Raw genomic sequence first — 24,909 nt, 5'->3', positions numbered from 1 at the left:
CACTTACCAAGAGTAACCGGCTGTTACCTGCTCCTGCTTCACTGACCTCAGCTGCTTCTGCAAACTGGAGTGGCATGGCAGGATGAGCACGGCTTTAAAAGGGCGTCACAGCGGAAGGGACATTGTGCAACCCCCTGCAACTTCCCACGATGCGACGACTCCTGGTTCCAGTAAAGTCATTTGGGGTATCCCCAAGGCCTGTATGCCCTCGTGCTGGGTTTTATCTGGTGGAAGAAGGAATTGCCCACAGGAAGTGCAGTGGGAAGAAGGGGATGGGGAGGTTGTGACCCCATGTATTGATACTTCTGCTATTTTGAGCTCCACAACCGTTCTGCCCTGCTGTCAGCTGRGGGAAGGTTTTCCCAGGGCACTGTAACACCCACAGCAAGGGCTCTGTGTCCTGCTGAACTTCCTGCACCAGCAGCAAGACCCTCTGGAGCACATCCCTGCTCTTCTCCCATCTCTGAGCCCCAGGAATCCCAGCACCAAAGGAGCAGGCTGCGGGCACCTGTGCTGGAAACAGCGCTTGACCTCTGCTGGGAGCACAGGATATTTTGCAGGCGGCTTCGTCAGCAGGCCAGGCTGATTTTGGGAAGCTCCGTGGAGCATGTGATGCTATTGCCCAAATTCAGAGAAGTGAGTGGCAGCTTCTGCTTGCCCAGAGYCCCAGCGTCACACAGGTTTGCTGATGTCCCCTGCAAAGTTCCTCCCTCACTGTGCTTGGTGAGRGGAGCCAGGGATGGTGGCTCTGAGGGCCATCAGCACCTGGAAAGGGACACACCAAGAGTGGGAGAACATGYGAGCAGGCTCAGGGGATACATTTGCCAGACCCTTTTTAGAAAGTTTTATTTTTCAAAATATACAGTTTATTTACAATTGTAGTGTTTACAGTTTTACATATAAATTTATTCCAAACCTTTAAATATCTGCAGTAAACATTAGGGAAAAAATAATAAAAAATAAAATCACTGGATCAGCAAAAAAAAGGCATCTCATAGTAATTCTTTTCATTGGAGTTTGAGTTTCAAGTAGCCAATGTCTATGAAAACTGTGAACTTGATAAATCTGGCAGAGAGATGTGGGTGCACTGGTTAGAAAAGGCACAATCCAGACCTGCAGGACCCACCCTAAAAGGGCTGCAGGCCATTAGAAAACCCAGTGCTGAGATCGGGCCTGGGAATCCCCTTGGCACGAGTTAGGCAATAGGGTTAACTGCAGCATGTTGGATGTCCTGGGAAACAGAACCCCAGGAGAGACAGGGCAAGACAGGAAAGGTCCCAGAGCGGAGGAGGGAGGGTGGCATCAGGCACTTCATCTTTCAGGCAGCAGATCTGCCCGTGCATCCGTAGCCTGGAGAGGACAGGAGTCCCCCAGGGAAAGCCACAGCCTCCTCCTCCCCTTTCCTCCCATCCTCAGCCCCCCATCCCCTTGCCAGCGCCACAGTTGGACCACAGCACTCCAGAGGGATGCTCCAGTTTGGAGTCACTGCTGTGGCACAGCCCCCAGGAATGGGGCAGGGACCAGCTGGCCTTGCTGGGGACGGAGGGGACGGAGCCAGCAGCTGAGCACTGGGCTGGGGCTGTCAGTCCTCTTTCTTGAAGGTCTCCTCGGGGATGAGTGTCCGGAAAGGATAATCCCAGAAGCGTGTGCTGATGCCAAAGCCTGTGGGCAGAGAAGGGAGTGTTCAGCCCTTCTGAGTGTTCAGCCCATGGCACCACGATCCCCGGGTATTGCAAGGGCTCTGTGTTAAGTGGTGAGGGAGGAGTGTCCACATTTTGGGAAGGGAGGAAGGTAAAGTGAGGGCAAGGAGGAAGAGCAGAAGGAGCAGAAGCTGGCTGGGACATGCCAACAAGCCCCATGGATGATAGCTTATCTGGATGGGGCGTTTTCTCCTAGGAAACCGGGCAAAGGGCAGGTTGAGCAAGCACTGGGCTAGGGAAGGTGTGGGGCGGATCTGGGGAAGCCCAGGGCCTCACTCTCCACCTGTCAACRCCTCCCAACTGAAAGAGATGCTGCCCTGGGCAGGGACAGGCACCCACATCCCAGCACCATATGGGTTTGGCCTCCACCCTGCCATCCCCCAGCAGCCCTGATGCCCACCAGTGAGACAGGCTGCTGCCTTCACCCTGCACTGCTCTGGCTCCCCATCCTCAACCTGGGAATCGGGAAATGTTACCCATGGGCTACAGCACCTCACATGCTGCTTCCCCAGCAGTACAGCGCTTGGCTTTCCCCRTCCCAAACCCCAAATATTTTGGAGCCATCAGCTGCACACACATGCAGGTAGGCTGGACTTTGACAGCCCTTACCCCCACCAGCATGCATGGGGAACATGGTGCTACCTGATCTTTGGTGTTCAAAGTGGTGCTTGACGTGATAAACCTTCAGGCCATAGAGATAGGAGCCTTTTTTGGGCGAGCCGTAGTGGAGGTAATAATGCATCATGTCGTAGATGACGTAGCCGCAGAGCCCCCCGACGAACACCGCGAGCCCCAGGATCTCGGGCAGCATGAGCCGCAGGACACCGTAGAAGAAGCCCATCACCAGCGAGGCTGGCACAGGAGGGAACACCAGGCGAGAGCTGTCGAAGGGAGACTGGAAGCAGAGAGAGACGGTGGRACAGGCAGCTCACCCTACCTCTCCCAGCATATCCCTGATGAGCATTGGGGAAGCCCATTTGGGAGAAGCCAGCACCTAAAACCCTCCCCAAAGTGGTACTCGGTGGCAGGAGCAGCCTGCCATGCACGCCAGGGYGGCCAGGCAGGCGGTGGCTTTAGCTGGCAGGTGCCCAAAATCCACAGGGCCATTTCCTCCAGCGAAGCTAGAGGGAGCCCATGGCTCTTTCGGTCTTCCCCCTTGCCCAACCACAGTTTGCAGATTTAACTCCAGCTCCTCCGAGCCTTGCAGCCCTGSCTGGTGTTGGGTAAGTGCCTCCCTTGGGATGGCACCAGTCACACCGAGCAGGCACAAASGGGCTCTGCCTGGGCAAAGGCCACGCAGTAACAGGCTCCAGTGGGACAAAGGCCACCATTCCCACGGCATGGCAGGCGCCAGCGGAGGCGGCAGCTGCAACTCACCTTGTGATGCTGCCCATGCAGCAAGAAATGCAGCGTGATGAGATAGTAGTTACTGGCGGGCGGCTTCATGTGGAAGACGAAGCGATGGATGAGGTACTCGAGCAGGGACCACAGGATCATCCCCACGAGGAAGATGAAGGGGAAGTAGTATTTGTGGACGGGGATGGAGTACTCTACACAAGGAGACGTGCAGCAGTCAGCAGGGCGGGTGATGTGTGGGTGCTTTTATCCATCACCATCCTCCCACTGGCATCAGGGTGATGCTCAGCTCTCCCTCCCTCCCACCTCTCATCTTCCTCCTGCCCAGAGCTTCTTCAGGGAGCTACCTGCCCAAGCACTACTCCAAACCACATTTTCCTTTGATTCCCATTGATTTACAGAAACAATCAGCTTCTTGCTGCCGCAGGAAGCCAGTGAGAGGGGTTCCCCACATTCCAGATTCCAACAGGGGCTCAGAGGTGCCTTTCAGGGACTGCATCGTCCTTGCAAAGCTGCTTCACCCACCAGAACAAGGCAGGAGGGACTAAATTGCATAGGCAGCACTCGTGACAGTAAAACAGTCCTATTGGTGTTGGTGTTTCTTTTTTTTGGGGCATAAGAATAGATTTGTTGGGCATTTTCCCCCGCAGAACATTTTTCAGCCACCCCCCTCTTTCAGGGCTGGCTGCCAGCCCTGTGTCCTTTCTAGCAAAATTTGGATTCCCCCAAAACCTGCTTAGTTTTAGGAAAAAAAACCACAAAACTTGGCAGCAAGGTGCCAAAGGCCACAAGGAGCAGGGGGTGCCCATGCAGCAGGCGCTCCCCACCCCACAGCCGGGCACAGCTGGCACTGGGTGGCACCTTGCAAAAAAAATAGGGAGCCCAGAAAAAAAAAAAAAAAAAAGGACAACAAAGAAGACAGGCTGCCCCGGCCACGCCTGTTGTTCCCGGGGGAGCAGGGAGCAGACAGTGGGAGATTCAAGGGCAGGCGCTTCGGGCGAACAAGCCCCGCACTGTGTGGCTCCGGCGGCGCTGAGAGCCGGGTTTGTTCCCCGCCACGCCGGCATCCAGCCGCGGCCCGGGGTGGGCGTCAGCAGCGGGTGGGAGGCACCCAGCACCGGCAGAGCTCGATTTTGGGGATGGAGGGAAGGGARGCAGGAGGGAGCAGGCTGCAGCCCAGGCCAGAGGGCTCTGTGACTCTATTGATCCTCTGGGGGGAAAAAATCTTGTGTTGAGAGGAGGGGATGGAGGTGGGCAAGCACTGGTGGTTCCATGCAGGTCAGACTGGTGGCAGGGAGAGGGGCTGACCTGCTGCACTGGCATGTGGCTTGTGGTGGGCACGGACAGAGGGAGGGTGAGGAARGGATGCAGAGGTTTCCCCCCCAGCCAGGGTGGGGTCAGTAAGGGAAGCCCAAGGGCTTTGCTGCAGCTSGTACCTGTAGTGAAGGAGGAGAAGAGCCTGGTCTTGCCCTGAGCRAGGGAGGTGTAGCTGACCCAGCTGAGATAGAGCACCACGGGCGTCCACACCATGAACACCACGTACCTATAGGGTACAAGGAGATGTCAGAGGGAGTGTCCTGCTGCCTGGTGAGCCATTCCCCCCTCCCTGGGGAGGCACCATCCAGGGCACAGTGCACAGTGCACACCCCAGAGCTCACCATGCTGTTTTGGAGAGGAACTCAAGGAAATCCGAGTGGAAGAGGCGGATGGGCCGATCCACAGGCTGGTGCACCCACTCGTCGTACTTCTCCCCTAAGTGGCCCACCTGCCACAGCAAGGGCTTCTGCCAGTCTACCAGGTCCTGAGGGAGCAGACAGTGGTTGTAGTGCTGTGGAGCCCACAAACCATCCCAATACCAGGCACAAAGCTGAGCTGCTGCTGCAGGATTTTGGGCTGYAATCCCCTTCCCATGCCCCAAGAGCAGTTCCAAGGTGCCCTGAGCTCCCCACAAGCACAGAGCAGACGAGGGGTCAGACATGCATCAGCCCCATCTAACCTGTAAACACCCTGAGTCACTGAGTACCTGCCAGGCRATCAAGGTGAAGGTGGCTGGCTCAGGGTCAGGCCTGGCTCAGCATGAGGCCCTGATAACTGAGGCTCTTTGCCTCTCGAGCTGCCAAGATTAGATAGTGAGCAGTGATATGCCAGCAGAGCACTTCTGGCAGCACGTGGATCCCATCCCCACGGCTTTGCCCCAGCCAAGGACCTTTCTCCTTGTGCAAAGGACACGTGGGGCAGCCACAGCTGTTTGGGCACCCCAGTGGGGAGCGAATGGGAAGGGATGGGGAGCAGGGATACAGGATGGGACTCCAGCACTGCTKCTGTGCACGGCTGAGCTCTTGCCAGAGCAAGAAGGGACCCGTGCAGGCACGCACTGTTGGCATGGCGTGGAAATAGGGAGGCACAACTGGCAGCATCACCTCTGGCACTGCTCAGCTGGCCTGGCTGGGTACAGTGGGCTCTTGGTGCCACCCCTGTGCCAGGACTGGAACCATGCTCACCCAGCCCAGCCCCGGGCCTGGCTGCTCTCCTGGGGCTGAGGGGCCACACTGCACTGGCACAGCAATCTGGCACCCAGGGTTGTGCTGTCAGTGGTGGGGATGGCTCAGTTCAGGGCATCTCAGGGCAAGGAGCGGGGCTGCTCTGGGCATTTTGGGGGCTCTGCTGCAGGCAGGGATGGACACAATCCCACAGGAGGGGAAACAACCCCAGCTGGTGTATGGGATGGGAATGGAGCCTTTCTCCATGGGGGTGGTAGTGGAAAAGTTAAAGCAAAAAAGTCRCTTTAAAATGGCACATTCTCTTTTAAAGGTGCTCAGTGATAAAATACTAATTTGGGGGTGAAAGATGTTCTCCTGCTTAAAAAAAAACAAAAACAAACACCTTTCTGCAAGATAAAAGCACACTCACCAACCAGCTGGGACCATGCAAGGTGTGGTGACCAGATGGTGCTACAGAGGGCAGGGACAGCCAAAGACATCATGGGGATAAATCCCCACGACTGTGACATGCTTGGAAAGGAGCAGGCAGAGCAGGAAGCACCCTGCATCACAGAGATCACCCTGCCCAGGCTGGGGAATCCCTTACTGCTCAACACAATGCACAGGCAAGAGAAAAAAAAATAAATAAAGCAATAAAAATAAATAAAACAAGACAGAAATAAAAGCAAGCAAGGTGCGGCTTGGCAACATTTCCCTGCGSAAGGGCACAGCTGCTGTCAGAGAAAGACATCCCTCTCATACTGCTGCAATGGGAGACTCCCAGCCTGGCCACGCCTGTGCAATAAAGTGTGAGCAATGCCATGCGCACCGGGAGAAAGGGCAGAAACGGCTGGATCAGTTTGGCTCCCTCCCTTTGGCCATCCYTCCCACCCAAGAGGTCAGCAGAAATCCACCACTCATGCAGGGAAGAGGAGACCCGGTGTTTCCCAAGAGCTCTCTGGCAAACAGTGTGCTGGAGAAACTCCAGGGCTCTTACCTTCTCCACAGCCACTGTTTTGTAGCAGATTTCTGTCTGCTCTGGAGTTTGGGCTGCAGCAACCACCTCCTTCTCATCCACTGTCTCAGASAGGCTCTGAAAAGAGGAGGAAAACCCTGTGGTGAAGCATCAGTGGTGGATTCAGTTGGGGACAGTGATGGCTGTAGCACTGAGGGGTATGGCCAGAGTGAGCTCGAGCCTGCTAAATAAAGATGGGGAAAATTCTTGAGAATTTAAGTCAGTCAGTTCCCACAGAGCAGATTCCTGAGGAAAGCAGCTGCCAGTGAGCTGTGCTGCCCTTCAGACCATGCACCGAGCATGGCGGGCTCGGGGCTCTTTGGGAACCTCCTGCTGAGCCCAGCACGGCACTGCTGCTTCAGGGTGGCAATGCAGAAACTCTGGGCCCATGGCCAGCACTTCCCCCTGCAAACRGGCAGTGCCATAGCAGAGGTCACCTTGCTGCTGCCAGCAAAGCGAGGGGCATCGCTGGGTTAGGGCTCCCTCCTCCCACCCTGCTGATCTCCAACAAAAGCCCAGCTTGGCTCTTTGGTCCCTCAGAAAGCCGGGCTGACAGACCTGGGGAGTGTGGCAGACCTGGGGAGTGTGACACGGCTGGTGCCACCACCCTGGCTTTGGGCATGTGGAAAAACACAGCAGGGGGGGCCTTGTCCCTGGGGAAATGACAAGGTGCCCTTCACAGGGGGACACTGGGCTGGGAACCTTTGCCGTGGGCTGTGGAGTATGGGGAGTATGGAATATGGGGATTTGGTTGTGGCTCAAGAGAGCACCTTAAGGCACAGGGGACATGCTGGTGCAGTGGTGGCACTGGTGAAGACCCAGCTGTGGTCCCACCGGCAAGGCAGGCTGAGAAACAGGAGGAACCTGCCTTGTCTGATGCTTGGGAGCAAACACATTGCCGGCTGCCAGCCCTGGCCTCCTTCCCCTGGCTGTGCCAGCCCCGGCGCCGGCCGTGCTGCTGGAGGGGGGCTTGGAGAGCTTGCGGCGTGCCCGTGCAAACCCCGAGCCAGCCGTGCCCCCCCGGCAGCAGGGCCAGCTCCCCGCGCAGGACGTGCCAAACATGCCTTTTCTCCCGCTTTGTCACCTCGGGTTACCCATTAACCCGGAGCAGGGCACGGCATGGCCCGGCAGTCGCAGCTCAGCCGTGCCCACCGGGATTCCAGCTGTGCCGCTTCCAGACAGGAACGGTTTTCTCTCAACTCCTCCATGGATGCTGTCCCACTGCTCCGAGAGGGATGCAGCGCCATCCTACTGCTGGGAGCACTGCCCTGGCAGCTGCAGGAGGCCCTGGCATGCAGGAGAACCGGTGTCACCTTGGCAGGACTTTACTCTGTGCCGCGTTGGTGACACTGAGGCAGGGCTCGGGCACTGTTTGCTGACAGCAGGCACTCCTTGCGAGCTGTGCTCCCACCCTGTTTCCYGGGCTAGCCGGATTTCAAGCCTCATTCTGCTGGTACAGGAACTGCACAACCCAGCTCTGAGGCAGCCCCTTGCCTGGGGCAGCAGGCAGGGAAGGACAGGGATATTTCCAGCCAGCATTTCCAGGYTGGAATCCCACTGGCATCAATTTTACTGCAGGCAGAGCACCGATAYGAGCTGATGCCGTGGACCACCACACCTCCCTCTGTGAGGACTGCACTGCTATTTTCCATATTGCACACTGTCCTTCAGCCAGACATTTCAAAACCCTGCTGTAGGTGGGATGCCTTAAAATCCAGCAAACATGGTGAAATTATGGTTTAACCTCTGCTCTGCAGGTGCTTTGGAAGAAAATCTGGCTTTAAAAGAGTGAAACGGCTTATCCTGAGAAATGGGCTGGTGGCTCTCCATGCTTGCACCACAACCTAGCCAGCAGCAGGAAGGATGCTTAAGAAAGATGTGCTGATGCAATGCCTGACACCTCTCCTCCCTTTTCCGAAATGTTCACACACCTCCAGTTCCCCTGCCCATGGATGCCTGAGTGCCGTGTCATGCCTGGAGGCTTCCCAGTCCTCCCAGGTCARGGAGATGGATTGGGGGGCTCACATTCCACCTCACCACTAACACCAGGGCTGGGTGACATCAGTGAGGTGCCATCACCCTGTGTGCTGCAGCAGCTCCCTCTCAGCATCTGAGTCATCTCCTCCTCCTTTTCCTCAGCTGGGAGCAGGAGGAAGGCTCTCCTCTTGCTCACCTTGGGGCAATGAAAGGATTGRGAGCTGTGGTGCAACCAGGATGCAAACCACCCTGGCATGTCYTGACTGGCTCCCCAGAGGGTGGGTGCTCCAGCCTGCCCCAAGCTCGCAGGGGCCCTGCTGGGATCAGCCCCATGGGCCCCAGACCRGTGCTGGGGCTTCTGCCCATCCTCCTCCGAACAGGAGGTGGGCTGGGACAAGGCTGAAGGGCTGTGCTGAGCTGGGCTCTGTTGTCACTGTGGGAGGTGGAGATGTATCCGTGCTGTCCCCAGGCAAACAGGTCCTGCCAGGGAACAGGAACGAGAGGCCTGGTGTAAGGAAGGGAAAGTTGACGCCTACGAGAGCGCTGCAACTGCGAGAGAGCGGCACTCCYGACACGGGGCCGGCTCTGCTGCTGGGACACAGCGGGGCCAAACACCAGGGCATGGCATGATCCAGTGACTGGGTGACCCAGCATCCACCTGGGAGCGTCCAGCTGCCCTGCGTGGGTCACACGGTGAGCTCAGCACTGGAGAGTGCTGGCTGTGCCCGCCCAGTGCTGTCCTGCAGCAGGGCTTGGGGCGTTAAAAGAGAAAAATCCAGCTGTGATGTGAGCAGGTGCAGACAGAAGGGGTGGTCCAGCACAGGGCTCAGTGTTCCTGGGACACAGGCAGAGAATTTGGAAACCTCCCCCTGGCCCAGACAGAGCGATTCTACTGGCAGACAAGTACTCAGCCAAAAGCTTGGGCCCAGGGTTTTTTTTTTCCCACCCATTTTCCCAGTGAGTCAAACCCCAGARGAGCCCTACCATACCTCTGCATTGCTTCAGAGCCTCCTGCACCTTCAYTGAGCTCCTCAGAGCCTCAATTTGCTGGTGTCCTCATGGACAAGCTGAGCTGGCAGTGCAGGTATGGGCATGTAGAGTGAGGACATCCCAGGAGGTGCACAGAGCTCAGGCGATGGTGGCACCATCGCAGCTCCACCATGCCAGCAGCATCGTGGTGCATGGGCAGAACCCCGTGAGGCTGTGCCTGTGCCCATTAAACGTGGACTGCATGGGCCTATTAAACTGCTAGTAACTTCTTCTAATCATAGTAGCAATGTAAGAAGTCATTTCTTGCTACATCATCCATAAAGAGGTGTCTCAGGTATCCCGCCTACATCCAAGCATGCTCAGCTGGGATGGAAAGCCAGGGCGAGCCTGACATGCAGCAATACAGGCAAGAGGAAGAGAAGGACACTAAACCCGGGAAGGACYGAGGATTTACTGTGACTCACAGCCCTGTCATGCACCCCAAAGGGGCTGTGATGAAAGTCTCTCATTGCTTAAACTGGAGGGGTAATTAGCTGATCCACTTCCCTTCTGGTGAGACTGTTAAAATCCACTGTCTAGTTTTGGGTAATTATTGGTATTCACTTTGATCTCCCCTATATGTCCTACTTGCATAGATAAAATATTTGGGGTTAATTTGTCCACAGCCAAATGGGTTTGAGYGATGAAGGAGAAGCTGTGGCCAAAGGAGAGAGCCACAGAAAGGGGCATGGGAGAAGCCAGTGGGATGAAGGCTGGATCTTATCTTCTTTATCTGTCCTGATTTACCACATTTTCCCCCCTTTCCAAAATCCTGGAAGTCCCTGGGGAAARCAGGGGAGGGTGCTGGATGCCTGTGGGACCACAGCATCCTGAATCCCTTAGCACGGGGATAATGCAGCCCTGGGACTTCCAACAGGCGAAAAGAGGCTCTGGTAAAGCTTTGGGGATCTGGAACCAGACTGGGGCAATGTCAAGAGCTGTTTGGGGTACACCTGCCCCAAGGTAACCAAAGCATAAACCCAAGAGGGCATCATCTCTGCCCAGAGAKGATTTTGGGGGGCAGGAAGTAGGGCAGAGCAGCTCACACATCAGTGCATGCCGGACGCAGCTTCACCATTGCAGCAGGCAGCTGTAACCCCTCCCCTGTGTGTCACAGCCTGGGATGGTTTATCTGGCACCAGGCAGTGTCTGATCTCCCTGCGCCCCAGCGTTATCACACCTTGTATTTGCGTTGGGATGGTGGCAGCTCCCCTCGGCGCGGGCTGCGGCRCAAGAACCCGTTTGTCCGGTACCTTCCTTCGCCCCAACCCGTTGGGCTCGTCACGCCTGCAAGGAGCAGGCGGCTCAGAGTGTCCCAACAGAGGAGGTGCCATCGCCGGGATCCGTCCGGGAAAAACGCAGGCATCGCACCGAGGCAGAAACAAAGCCCTGTCTGTGGCAGCGGGGCCGAGGCTGCGCCGTGGGAAGGACACCCAGCGAGCGCAAACAACCGGCCAGAGGGACCGGCCGGTCACTGACCTCGCTGGGATGTSCAGAGGGGAATACCGCTGCCGGGCTGCTGAAGGGGGCTGGGCTGGCCCCGCTGCTCAGCATCCTGCCCACGGTGTGCTGGTCAGGGCTGGTAATTGGGCAGCAGTGTCCAGTGCCAGCCGGAGGCAGCGGAACTTCCCCGGGGAACTTTCCCTTCCTYCTGGACAGCACGGGGCTGGCGCAGYGGRGACAGAGCTGTRTCATGACACCCATGCCCCACACCAGGCAGGCASAGATGGCTGGGCTCCCCTCCTCAGSAGCAATTGCTCACCATGGGCAAAGCCCAGTGCCCAGCACCCTGACCCCTGGTTGAGTGCTGATAGTGCCAGGAAGGGTGTCCTGTCCCGTTGCCACCCGGTGCCATACAGCCCTGCTAAAATGGACACTGAGTTCCATCTCCTGCACCCCTCTAAAGACCCCAACACCTCCATGAGCCACCCATTAGCCCTCTTTTCTAGCATGGCCAGAGTGGGATGTTGCCATGGAGTGGGACCCTGTAGCTTCCAGGCCCTGGGCACTTGGCACCCCATGGGCCTCAGGGTCTCCTGAAACTCYGGCCCCACAGAACTCCTGGGAGCCAGGAGGCACATGGGACCTTGGCACCCTGCACACCTCAGGCCACACCCGTGCAGGATCCCAGGAGTCTCAAACACCCTCTGTTCCCTTCACCCCTCATGGCCTGTAGATCCCRGACCCTATAGAACCTGATCCTGTGCTGGTCACACCCAACACACACCATGTCACAGCTCAGACTGAGATCTGCRTGCACTAAACACTTACACACTACATGCACCCCAGAAACTTTCTGCCATGGACACACCAGAGCCTACCCCAGTCTCTCCCTGTCAGCCTGAACAGCTTGGATCCTGAGAAGCCTGGACCTGGGGTGCCCCACAGACCCTGTGTGGCTCAGATCCTGCACAGTTTGGAGCTGGCGTGCCCTACAGACCCTGCACATCTTCCACTCCACGCACTCTGGACTTGAGACACTCTATAGACCCTGCACTGCGCAGAACCCAGAGAGCACAGACCTGGGGCACCCGATGGAAACTCAACCCAGAACCTAGGGCACCCTACAGTCTCCGTACATCCCAGTCCCGGGACCTGGGGCACCCTATAGAAACGCTGTACATGCCKATCCCGGGACCTGGTGTGCCTTAGAGACATCCTGTACATCCCAGATTAACAAAGGGCACCCTGTAGCCTCTGTATCTGCCAGTGCCGGGACCTGCGGTACCCCACGGCCCTTGTTCACTCTGCACTCGGAACCTGGGGCACCCCATAGAAACTGTTCACGCCGTCCCCGGGTCCCCTACAGCCCGCGCCCGCCCCGGTCCCTGTACCTGCTCGTCGCCGGGCTCTAACTCCCCCACGTAGTACTGCTCCAGCCAGCGGCGGGCRTTCTCCGAGTGCCGGTGGGGCGGCCCGTCCAGCGCCGCGCTCACGTCGGTGCCGGCCCGGCGGCGGAGCAGCTGCTCCCCGCCCGGGTGCAGCCGCACGAAGCCGCTCAGGTCGTAGAGGCGGCGGTGGCAGGACACCAGGCAGGCACCCTGCGCGCAGCGCGCCCGCACCTCGGCGGCGCTGAAGGACCGCGGCCCCGCCGTGGCCATGGCCCCGCCGCCCGTCCCCGTCCCGGTCCCCGTCCCGGTCCCCGTCCAAGTCCCCGTCCCGTCCCGTCCCGTCCCGTCCCGCCGCCGCGCTCTGCGCGCACCTGCTCATCTGCATACATGCATATGCGGCCAAGCCCCGCCCCCGCCGCGCCCCATTGGGCAGCCCCATGGACGGGTGGGGCACGGCGGGGTGGGGAGGCTCCGTTCTACCGCAGGTACCGAGCCGGGGAAGGGGCAATGGAGAGGGGGAACGGGGACAGGGGGCACGGGGCACCCACCGGGTCAATGGGGAAACGGGGTGGGAGTGTGTCCCCCGGGAGGGACAGGAATGAGGGGTTTGCGCAGCCTTGGACGGGTTATGGGGTGGCACCGGGGTAGAACTGGGCTATGGGCATCCCTGGGGCAGGGAGGAGTCTGTGGGAGCATGCCGGGGCGGTAACTGGAGGATATAGGGCGGATATAGGGCACTCCTGGGGGAATCACGCTTCCCAAGGTATCAACCCCCGTTCCAAGATCCAGGGTGGCCAAGGCAGGGGGAACCCAGTCCTGGCTCACACCCCGTAGGAGAGCAGGGTCGCTCCTGGGGTCCCCCAAAGGGCACCCCACCGCMTCATCACCTGCTGTTTGCAGGCACTACAGCCCCTCCTCTGCTGTTTGCAGATTTATTTCAGTATTTAATTAAATTCASAATTAGCCAGGAGGGGCAGGRGGCASCCCCAAACACCCCGAAGAATCACMRTCAAATWATTCACAAAAAATAAAAGAAAGAAGTTTCCCATACATTTTTTGGGAAATCTTCCTGCTGAAGTTGGGGTCTGCTTTGGGGTGACACCCTTGACCACAGGGACTGGCCACGTCCCAGCAAATTTTGGCCTTACCGGCCACACCGGRCTGCAACCTGTGATTAAGGTGGGGTTTGCCATCCCTGGAATGGGGAGCCCCCCCAGCCCCACCTGTAAGGCTGGGTCATCACACCACCCCAGCCCCCCGGCTTTGGGGTGCCGTGGGGCGCTGGCCAAGCATTCACTGAGGCCTTTAATCAGGATGCAAAACCTGCTGTGGCAGTCGGCATCGGCTCCACCTTCCCACTCGGCTCCCAGCATGGCCCTGCYACCTGCTCAGGGGAAAAACCCTTTTTGGGGTGGGCTGATTGATTCTGCACCCCAGTAGGAGCAGAAGGGTTAAGGGTAGGCATGCTCCTTGCTGGGGCTGCTGCAGGGCGCCTGAGGCACATTGGGGGTCCCTTGGAGGGGTCTTTGGGGGGTGGGAAGGCCAGGAGAGTCCTGAGAGTTTGCTGGGAGACGCCAAAAGAAGCGCTGGAGTGGGACAGTCTCCCTAGGGGGTTCCCTCAAGGGCCTTGGTGGTCCTGGTTGTGGTGGGTGARCTCGGCCTGGCACAGCCCTCTGGACCATCAGGATGGCTTCTGGATGGACATTAAGGATTTTCGGATGAGCATGAGGGCAAGGGGGGGAAGAGACAGATCTGAATGAGTTGGGGCTCTCGGCTGGAGGCCACTGCACCTAATCCCAAATCAGGAACCCCAGACCTGATTTTGGAGCAAGCATGCTCAGAGCAGGAGCAGTGGCCATTATCCCTTTGTGGGGTGCTGGGGGAGATGGAGGGGATGCCTGGCTGTGAGCCCACCATGCCGTCCCCAAAGGCTGGTCTTGCCTGTGCAGCCCAGCCCTACATCGCGTTTTGGGGCCACGTGCTGCCAAGGGCCACGCTCTGTAATCACAGCTCATGGCAGAGATGGGTCCAGCYTTTGCCAGCCCACAAAGCCGCTGGGTGACGTGTGGGTCCTCAACTGCGCCACAGCAGGGCTCAGGGACATCAGGCAGCCTCTTGTGAGCTGACAGCTCACTGCCCTCGTTACCTCCTGGGCTCTGTGGTGGGGCTCTGTCCCCCCATGCAGGGGACAGGGGTGTCCCCACAGTGGGTGAGCCAACCACCAGCTCTGCAGTGACAACAGGGCAGCAGGGGGACCCTGTCACCTGCAGACAGGGATGCACTGAGCGCTGGTGACACTGGGAGAGGGACRGAGCTGCAAATGCCACCATAACAGCACCCACCTGGCAGCAGAGTGTTGTGCCAGGGTCCTGCCCCCGCTGCTGTTCCCATCCCTGTCCCTGCACCCCGCCAGCCCCAGGACAAGCAGCATCAGGGAGTGGAGCCGGCTGCTGATCAGCCTGGCTGAAAYGAGAGCAGCCAAATAAATGGCTTTGGCTCATCAGTTCCTGAACTGGTTTACCCACCAGACAGACGGACAGACGCTGGGGCTGGCACACAGGAGACAGCAGGAATGTGCTGCTGGGCTTGGGGCAGGATCAGGCCCTGCAGCGCTCTGGGGCTGATGCTGGGATAATGGAGCTGTGGCAGCCAGGGAGGAGGAGGCTGATACAGATTCTGCACGGTATTGCATCCACGGAGATCCCTCTCTGCCAAACACTCMTTTCTCTGCCAAACTTGATCATCGGATTAAAGTTCCTTCTCCACATATGGAAAGCCTCAGCGTGGATCGGGAAGACACACCGTGCTTGTTACACCCTCAGTWGGAAAAAAAATAGGGCTTAAAAAGCTGACAGTGGCCTTGAGGGCACAGCGTGGGCTGTCGTGGGAGTTCTCTCTCCCTCTTCCAGCCCCATCCTTGGGAAAGCTAGCATGGATACACACAGGTAACAGCCCTTGGGAYGCACTTGGCAGGCAGCTGAAGCAAGTTTTGGCAAGCAGCTGTTCAGGGTCGGACCTAAGGTCTTCTGCRCTCGGCATCCTCCTCTGCACCGGCCTGGGAAGGGTGCCAGTGCAGGTGTGGGGTGCGTGGGCATCTCTGCAGAGCGCTGCTGGCTGGGCTCTCTGGACAGGGGTGGCCTGGGAAGCAGYTCCTCTCCTTGGCAGTGTCCAGTCATTCCTGGAGCCCTGGCAAACCGTGGCACTGGTGATGCCCTGAGGGAAGTGGTTTGACACCCTTCCCACGCGGCGTGTGAAGAGCTCGCTCCTGCCTCGTGCAGAGCAGCCGGCTGWATCCAATGGCCCCTTGCTCCTGCTCCAGCGGAAACCAGGGATGGGTCACCCCCTGCCCTGCAGCACGACTGACCACGATCCTCAGCACTGTCCATCAGCTGCAGGCTCTATCCAATTCACCTGGGTTGACCATGGAAGTGTCCCCAGAGCTGGTCTGATGCAAGYTCTGGCCAAGACTCACTGCCTGAGCAGTGCCTGTTTCCTCTCTCTCCCTTCTCTAAAGCCTGCAATTCAGTGAGATGTGGCCAGAGCAGGGAACTTCTTGCATTTTACCAAGTTTTCCAAAGAGCAGGTGGGTGCAGGGACAGGCAGTCGGAGATGGGCAGCACAGAAGAAGGGGCTGGTATGGGGCACCACCACCCTTCATTTCTGACCAGTTTTTGCTGCCCTGCACAGGAAAGGCATCAGCGTTTCTCTCTTCAACAGGCTCCAGGCAGGAGGAAATATGCCATTCGTGTTTCCTTGCAATAGTCACTCCTGAATGGAGAGAAGCTGCTCCCAGAGAAGCCACCAGAGGTGCTGCAGGGTGTGAGAGAAATGCTGGCAGCATCCGGGAAGAAATTCCACCTAGCTGTGCAGGGCTACACAAACAGCCACGGCAAGGGCTTTTCCRCCTTCCTCTGAAGTGCCGGCCCCGCTCCGCCTCAGGGGCATTCACATACTATGGAGATGGACCGTAATAACACACTAAATACCGCGATTTGTCGGTCCGTCACCTTTAAATAACAAATCTTCTTTCCCTTCCAAGCTACAGGAGCACTCAAGCGTGSAAATGAAAATACTTCCAAGCTGAATGGCTGTCACGGAGCAAGGCGGAGGGCGGGAGCCCTCTCCCTGCCGCTCCGGGCAAAGAGCAGCCCGGCCCCGGGGGTGCGGCGGCGCCGGGCAGGACCCCGCTGCACCCCGCTTTCCTGGGGGGCAGACGCTGCCCAGGGCCTCCCCAAACTGCAGGATGTGGGCTTGGCTTCGCTTGGCTTTGCTTTGCCGGCAGCTCAGACGCCGCCCGGCTTGGCTTTCCCAAGAGCCTCACCAGCGCAGGCAGCTCCCGCTCTGTTCCCAGGCTGGAGTGGCAGTGCCAGCATATTGTCCCAGCCAGGGCTGGGGGACCCGGCAGCCCCTCAGCTGTTACAGGGCTCTGCTACCACCGAGTACGCCGCTTTGGGGTACAGGGAGACGGCCATGGAGCAACACTCACCACCCACGGGGATGGAGAGCTGCTGAGGGAGAACCAGCAGAGCAACACCAAATTCTACTGGAACAGCACTTAAAAAAATAATTTTAATGTTTTAATTGTTTCAGATACATCATCTGTTTATTCCACAGCAGGATCCCACACGTGAGCTAGCACAGGGATTGGAAGCAGGTATGGCACGTGGCCCCACTCAGCAGGCAAGCATGGCAGAGSGGATCAGTGCCAGTACAGATGGGGRCAGCTCCAGCTGGCTCATCCCTGACCACACATTCACCCAAATCCAAAGTTCAGGCAGAAGGCAGCCCTGGAGAGGTGGAGGCTGCACACTGCAGGTGTGCACACACCATATAGCAGTGTCCCTGTGCTGGGAGTGCCCAGCAGGCACAGCCCCAAACTGACTGATCCATCCTGTACATTCTCCAGTGCCACAGAAAGAAAAGTCATAAACCTTTCACCTCTGTGGATTCCATCATCCTGCCAAACCCCCTTTTTCCCTAGAAACTGCTGCCTCCCTGTTCAGGAGCCTAGTCACTCAAGCAGCTGCAAATCTCACATTATCCATAATTTTCCCCATRGTACTTGGAGACAGCAGCCAAAAGGAGCTGTATGGAGTAAGTGTCCTCTTCGTGTTTTCTCAGTGAGGGAGAAAAGCTTTCCAAAATAACACGTCTATGGAAAGACAGTGTGCATCCCAAACTCCAAAGGCAGATGCTYTTCCCAGTCACCAGGAAGTGTCACCAACAAGACAGAGACAGGTTAAAGTGCATTTTATCACCTGGTGAAAGCAGGAGATGGAGACACCTTAAAGCCTAACAGTACTAAAACTGCTGGAAGCAACTAATTCCAGGGACCCTGGGTGCTTGGCTGGGCTTTTCACACCAGCCACAGGTACTGACCAGTGAGCAGAAAGCTATTTAAGAAATAATCCCGAAAAATGTAATTTCCTTCTCTTGCTTTATGGGCAAATCTAAGTTATGTAAACAGCCATTTAAAATAAGGACCCTGGCTGCTTCCAAAGAAACTCAGCACAGTTCCATGGACTATTTCCTCTTCAAGCGCCATTTACAGCTCACCTCTAGAGCTTACTGTTGCTTGAGAATTATTTCTGCCTTAATTGTGTAAAACAAYTGTTTTTCTCACTTTGAGCCCATGTAAGGAAGCACCTGGAAGAGACTCTATGTTGCTGGAGCAAGTTTTSCTCTGCCAGGTGGGTCCTTTCCAGGGGAGCTTCCAAACACCTCTTCATCCCAAACTAAACAATATTCACATACCCTTCTGCAGGAGAGAAGTTTTTCTGGTCTGGCATCCATTGCCAGCAATGGACACAAGGAATTTGGTCAAGTTGGTCTGAAAGCAACCTGGGAAGCGCAGGAGTAACGGAAGCACTTGTAAACATCACCACAGCACATTGCCAAGACTTCCTGCTTCAGCTCCTTGTGGCGATCTCCTCCAGACAGAACAGAGCAGAGCTGACTCGACATGGCTTGGGAATTAAATATTCAATCAGTTCCTGGGTGCTCCGCTGTCCCCATTGCTCAGAAGGTGCTCTCCAGCAGGCAGTGGCACCCACAGCCCGTGGGACACACCTCCTGGGTGCGAAACCACTCCATCATGTGGCTGGTGTGGCCTCCGTGTCCGCAGGTCAGGCAGAAGTTGGAGGAGCCGCGCACGGCCACGTGGCAGATGGCGCACTGGAAGGTGAAGCCCTTGCAGATGGCGCACTGGGTGCCGCGCACCTCGCTGCGGCAGTGGCTGCAGTACACGCCGAACTCTGCCGAGAGAGCACACCCACAGCGGGACAGTCAGAGCCACTGGAATCACGGACAAAGCAGCCCTGCACACAGCTCCTTGTGCAGCAGATGAGCCCCTTAAACTGCTCAAGGATCTGCCCCAAAGCTCCCAAACGATGGGAGAATGCCTGGTGTTTAGGGATGTTGGTTTGTTTTCCATATGGGATTAAAAGAACAGGCAAACCAGGGTGTTGGGACACTGACTGGCCCACCAATTGCCCTGATGGCCACAGCTGTCTGCTGGGAATGTRGGCTGGATTTCAAGCTCGGGAGATGCTGACACATGAAGGCTTCCTGCTGATCTCATCCACCTCTCACTGGTACGAAGTATCGCTACGCAAACATGAACAGCTTCCATTTCCCATCACAGAGAGCCCAGACCACACCTGATGCCTCCTGTATCAGACTGTCAGCCGTGGAGGGGCAAAGGCAGTGGGTTAAGTCACCTGTTTTCACTCCAGTTACTCCCTTAAGGTTGTCCTGGCTGACAAGGTGAGACTACTGCTGTTTCTTTGGTACCCCTCATCTGTTTTCCCCCCCCAGGTCAAGCACAGGTCTGTGAAGAAGACAATTTGGCAGCTGTCCTTAAGCTGGGCATCTATGCAGCTGAAAGTATTTTGGCAGAAAAATTCTCTTTACCTATTTGCTGTCTAGCTCATCCAGTTAAGAGATCTTGCAATTTTAACGTAAGGACACTTCAGCCCAGGATCACAGATAAAACAGGGCATCTCAGAGGGATTAGAGGACATCCATCAGCASAGAACTGCTGGCATGGCAGTATGTGCATTCCCAGCTTTGCTGGAGAGATGTTACAGTCTGCAAAGCCCTTGAACCAACACCTGCAAGCTTCACCTACACCCAGAGCTGTGAAGAAATCAACCCATTTACAGGCAGAGCTAACCTCTGTCAGAGGTTAAATGCCACATTTTCAGTGACATTTTAGTAACCAATGAACTTCATCCATGTAGCAGGATGCTCTGTCTAAATAGGACTCAAACAGCTTGGATTTTGCCCTACTTGGAAGCCATCAGTGATGGATTGAGCAGGGGGGCTTGCTGTTCTTTGTGTTGAAGGGTGCTCAAATCAGCTTGAWCACACTACCCCAAATTAGACCCATCATATGGATAGGTAAGGCAAATGCTTCCTCACCAAGAGTGGCAGCACCAGGGATGTGAAAGCCCTGGCAGGGAAGAGAGAGGCAGATGTTTACAGAAGAAGAAACCAAAGAGCTGATAGCATCTTACTCAAAAATAAAGCACGTTCTGCTGAGCAGGCAGAACCACATTTTATCTAAAATGGTGTGACTGACAATCACTTCAAACCATAAAAGACCAGTTCCAATTTTAAATGGTGAAAATTTTTAACACATCTCCCTTAGGTGTGYGTGAAGAATCCTTCCCTTGGGTGGGGACATCCCTCAAGGTCACTCCTCAAGGCTGAATGAGAGAGATTTTCCCATGGTCATTGTTATGGGTGAACATCAATGCCTGTTAATTATTAAAGTAGCTTTGATATTATTGATTTGAAACCAGAGCACTATATTATTAGTTTWAGCTTTCTATACTGCGTGTTGTAAATAATTCTGATTAAGGTCTCTTCAGCCTAATCATTATCATTATATTCATCAACTTAAATAAACCCTTCATATTTTATTCATATTAAATATTTGGTTTGCTGTCATTTATCTTGTGGAATAATTTGYACCAAGATTCAATTACACCTATATAATAATTTTAAACCCTCGTCACTCCCTTGGGTGGGTCTCTCAGATAAACATAGTCCATTCTGTCCATGACACATCCTGCCCTGCAAATTGCATGTTCCTAAACTCTTGTGGTAGAGCCGTGGCTGGGCAGAGCTGGGCAACTGGACCAGACACTCACCAATTCCCTTGTGGGGATCAGGAGGACATGAGACAAACTTCAGAACCTCAGCCCGCTTCTCCCGCAGGCCCCAGCGGTAAAGGATTTCTCCATAGCACTTCTTAAAATCATCAAATTGTTGAGTGTTGGCAGGATCCAGCAGCCTAGAGGAACAAACAGACTTGTGATTGATTGACTCTCAGAGACCCTGGCTGCAGCCCTCTTTCCAGCAATGGCTGTACAACCAGCTCACATTGCTAGAAACACAGCAGGGTACGTCCCACGTATTGCTGAAACACTGCTGAATGCAAACTGCTCTGGCCTTGACTTGCTCTACGCTGCAGGGTGTACACTCCGTGGGTGGACTGCCCTTTGGGGCCTCCACCAGGGCCTCTCAGGGATGGATCCTCTGTAATCCCAGCAGCGTTGATCTGCAGGATGAAGCTTCTTCATGTAATTATGTGAATGACAAGGTCTAGGGGCAGGTGTGGTGCTGCACAGCACCAACAGAGACCTGGTTTTGGAGTTCCAGGTGACTAAGACACAAGTAAAGCATCTCTGAATACCCTTGAGGCATGTGATAATCTACCTTTTGTTTTTCTCATGCTGGTCCTTCTCCCTCTCCCGATGATCAGGATACATTAGGTTTCCATAGCGGAAGTCATCTGGAGAAGACTCACACCAGGGAGTGGAGGCCTGCTCCGTGTCTTTGTTTGCTGTAAGCACCAAGAGACTGTGAGTGCATTTCCCCCATCAAAACTGCGGTCAGGAAGGGACATGAAAGACCACAGGTTTGCACCCCCTCATTTCTGTCCTATCTCTGTCCTACTAACCTCTGCATTCCAACAAACACTGCCCCACCTCCAAGAACYAAGTGCCAGCCTCTACTTGCCAAGTGCTTCTACTGCACTTCTGGTGGCAGGACAGGAATGGGCATCACCAGGCAGAGAAATCTGATGCAATCCTTTTTGCCCTCTACTTCAGACAAAAGATAATCAGGCAATCAATCCCATGGAGTTTGCTTAGGAACATTATCCCTGGCAGAACTGGGCTCCTCTTTCCTAGACAGGAGGACGCTCATCACTAGGACTGCTGTTACGTAAAGGGGCCTCTGTATGCAAGGTACTGCCCTAGGGGCAGGGAGATGACTGCTAATAACTGCTACAAGAGATTATCCACTCCCCTAACCCCCATCCTCTCCTCTTTCCCATGTCACACGTGCCTCGGTATCACACTGAAAAATTACAGCTTTGGTGCTAACAGGGCTGATGCTGCTCCAGATCATGAATATCATCAGGAATCAGTCACAAGCTCTAACCCTGATACCAGAGCCTCTAGGTGTGACTGGTCACTGCCCCTTTGCAGCTCAGTGAAAAATCTCTGCAGATATTTATGGCACCAACAACCCAGTTTTTCCAACTGCTGCTGACTTTCCATTGAGAGGAAAAAGCACAGCTTTGCTTTTCCCCCTCAACCCTGTGGAATTAGCTGGCTGTTGACATTTTGAGACCACTCTCGATACTCATTGAATGAAGTATTTACTGAAGTCAGAAGGTGCAGGATGGCTAGAGCCTCGACACAGATACTGCAAGCCCTGCTCACTTCCAGCCTTCGAGTCACACCATGCTGGTCAAACCCCACAGAGCTGCTCTGGCCAAACCCCACTGAGCTGCTCTGGCTGAGCACATCTGCAATCACAACCAGTACTAACTCCCTCCTTTCCCCATCCCAGGAGCCATCTAAAACCTTGGCCGGAAAGGAGGGAGATTSCTTTATTACAGCCAGGTCACATACCTATGCTCCAGCCACCAGTGCCAGTTCCAGGATCTGACATGCTGGAACAGGAGCCAGAGGAAGTAAAGCTGGGCTGTAGAGGGGGGAAGAAGAATAAATAATGTAATCTACATGTGAGATGTTCAAAGATATCTAAGACAAATAGGAAAGAAACACTGATCATACATATCGGCTGTGGGAGGCCAGGTTGGAGGCACGCTGAGGAAAGGGGACACAGGAGTTGGAGCATCCCTGGAGCCTGGACTGGGCTTCAAACACACTGCAGAGCATGGCCAGGGTCTGYACATCATGGAGCTGTGAGTAATGAGCCAGCCTGGGAAAGGAAAAAGACAGTGTGAGACCGGGCAGAATTCAGTGGTAAAACCTCGGAGACTCCAGGRCAGCTAATTTCAAGCCTGTTGCATACATGGGTTTGGGTGTCATGAGTGCCCACAGGAGACACATGCACTTGAGGGACTGGGTTGGCTTTTCTGTCACACCTTTGAGAAGCCAAGTTCTCCTTCTCAAAACACTCATCTCCCAACTGGTGGAGAAAGATGGGAGCTCTGGGAATCCAGCAGTACTTGTGCTCTGATGTAACGCTGGAGCCATTAAATTCACTCCCAGCCACACCACCTTTTTGATAAAGCTCTCTGGGTGCAAGCATCCTGCACCTAGGTCACAGGGTAAAAGCCCACTACAGATTTTCTGGAAGGCTAGGAAGTTTCTGGTTCACTCTGAAGATGGAGAGTGATGAAGAATAACCTGTGCTGTGCTCCCAGCTCAGCCAAGCAACAGTGTGGAAAGAACAGCACATAAATTCTGCACTTCCAAATAAGGTGGATCGACCAATAATATCRATTATTAATTATGTGCCCTCCTGAGCAGATTCACTATCTGGATGACACTTGTAGCTAACACTTGGCTTTGAGGGCACTGGAATGATTTCCCAATAGTGCTAGATGACAACAGGGAATCTGAAAGTGAAACAAGGTGCTGCCCCAACTGGCTCGTTTAGTGGGGAGCAGGAAACCCAAATCTCCAAGTCAGACATTGTGGGCATGGAAAGCAGAGCCCCACCTGTGCCTGGCCTATTGCTCAATGCTGGCCAAGGAAGACCTGAGTGGCAAGTGGAAGGTCAAGGGCTGCCTCCTGTATGCCAGAAACACATTTGGAGCTTCCCTTTGTGATGCATTGCAGGCTTGAGACAGGAAAAAAATCCATGCTGTGGCAATACCCCAAACCTAAAATGACCCCTTAAACATACATAGTTACGGGGGGCTCTGCTTCAGCAACCAYTCCCCAACCCCTCCCCAGCATTCAGACACGTACAAGGACTCCAGTAATTGACGTCCAAATGGATGTTGTGCCCAAGGTATCTCTAAATCTGGGTCRGACTTCGGTCCAAGACAGAGATCAGTGGCTACCATGGCCAGTGACCAAACCTGGCAGACAGGAAGGAAAAGCAGCAAAGKTACAATTAGGATTAACCACACTCCCAGGGCATAGGTGTGCACAAATTCACACACAGACAGACAGATAATAATGGAGCTTGTCTGTTTTGTTTTTTTTTCCCCTGACAGCAGGCAACAGTTTCGGTCTCTGTGTCACAAATAATACAGAGAATAACACAAAACCAAAGCTGTCCCTGTCCCACTCACTTTGTGTTTGGATTAAATGTAAAAGCAGAAAAGTCTGTAGCCTATTTAGTGCATTTTATATTCACAAGCCTCAAAAGGGTTTAGATTTGATACAATTCTTCAGAGATGTCCAGTGGCAGAGAGTTTATTGGTAAATCATTATTTGCATTAAAGGCATCCTTTGGTTAGTTGTAAGTGCTACTAAACAGTATTTTCCTAGTGCAGCCTGATACAGACAGGACACAGTTTGCCTTTTCTACTTCAGAAGTTTAACTACTTCACATGAAACTTCGCCTTCATTTATCATCCTCTATTCTGAAAATGATTCCACCTTGTTAGTCTCTATACCACTGACCTAGGACTCTTTTTTCTGCTGTGCCTTTAAAATTGGGACAATTGGAATATTCAAGGGAAAAGGAAAGTTCCTGGCTTAGCGTGAAAAAAAGAACAGGGAAGGAAAAAGAGCATGGTGCTAAAAAGATGCAGACATTAGAAAACTGACAATATGAGTAGTAAAGAAAAAATACATGCTCCAAGTACAAAGAACAGACAGAAAAAGTAGTCCCAAAGCTGTTCCCTCTGTGAAACCACAAAGAGAAATGGGAGAAACCAAAACAAGGACTGGCCTGAGTAAGAGCGAGCACAGAAAGGAAACAGGAAAGATGCCACTTCCTACACTGCTACAGAGCACACCAAACCTGTAACTTGCAACTCAAGCCTCTGTGTCTGCTCTGAGCTGCACCACAGGCTGGAGTTACATAGGACAGAGAAAATCAATCAAGAAACAGAGTTATCTCAGAGAAATCTTACTGAAATTACTCCACCCAACTCTGGTCCAATGTGGACAAACCAGACTGCAAGAGGAAGAACAGAAAAAGAGGAACTAGACCTACTTTCTCTCTGCTGGTCTCMCAGAACCCACCAAGAAGCAAGACAACAGCCTGAGTCAGCTTCTGCTTACAGCAGGTAAGCC

The 24,909-nt window shown here is 54.8% G+C and overlaps 2 protein-coding genes across 3 annotated transcripts in view; both read right to left on the bottom strand.

The window, feature by feature from the left end:
• Positions 1–816: 816 nt before the first annotated feature.
• On the bottom strand, positions 817–12,691 carry FA2H (fatty acid 2-hydroxylase). Of its 2 annotated transcripts, XM_057376400.1 has the most exons (7): positions 12,392–12,687; positions 6,534–6,629; positions 4,715–4,857; positions 4,493–4,599; positions 3,078–3,250; positions 2,343–2,595; positions 1,507–1,662 (listed from the first exon to the last, which is right to left on the bottom strand). In XM_057376400.1, exons 1-7 carry the CDS (start codon positions 12,656–12,658, stop codon positions 1,583–1,585), a joined length of 1,119 nt encoding a protein of 372 aa, XP_057232383.1. In that variant the 5' UTR covers positions 12,659–12,687; the 3' UTR covers positions 1,507–1,582. The 2 variants fall into 2 exon arrangements, with proteins under 2 accessions (XP_057232384.1, XP_057232383.1); XM_057376401.1 differs by lacking the exon at positions 2,343–2,595 and having other exon boundaries at positions 817–1,662; positions 12,392–12,691.
• A 4,245-nt stretch (positions 12,692–16,936) lies between these two features.
• Positions 16,937–24,909, bottom strand: part of WDR59 (WD repeat domain 59) — a 49,574-nt gene continuing 41,601 nt past the window's right edge. Inside the window, exons 21-26 of the mRNA XM_057376397.1 lie at positions 23,629–23,741; positions 22,483–22,630; positions 22,318–22,390; positions 21,113–21,239; positions 20,545–20,687; positions 16,937–18,642 (exon numbers count right to left, since the gene is read on the bottom strand). Coding sequence (XP_057232380.1) covers positions 18,407–18,642; positions 20,545–20,687; positions 21,113–21,239; positions 22,318–22,390; positions 22,483–22,630; positions 23,629–23,741 — 840 coding nt within the window. The 3' untranslated portion in view covers positions 16,937–18,406. The remainder of the gene's footprint in view (positions 18,643–20,544; positions 20,688–21,112; positions 21,240–22,317; positions 22,391–22,482; positions 22,631–23,628; positions 23,742–24,909) is intronic.

The sequence above is a fragment of the Malurus melanocephalus genome, unplaced genomic scaffold (assembly GCF_030028575.1).
Source record: "Malurus melanocephalus ecotype Western Australia unplaced genomic scaffold, MMel_1.1 scaffold_279, whole genome shotgun sequence".
In the NCBI taxonomy this organism is placed as follows: Eukaryota; Metazoa; Chordata; class Aves; order Passeriformes; family Maluridae; genus Malurus; species Malurus melanocephalus.
This window is presented reverse-complemented; position numbering and strand designations above follow the sequence as displayed.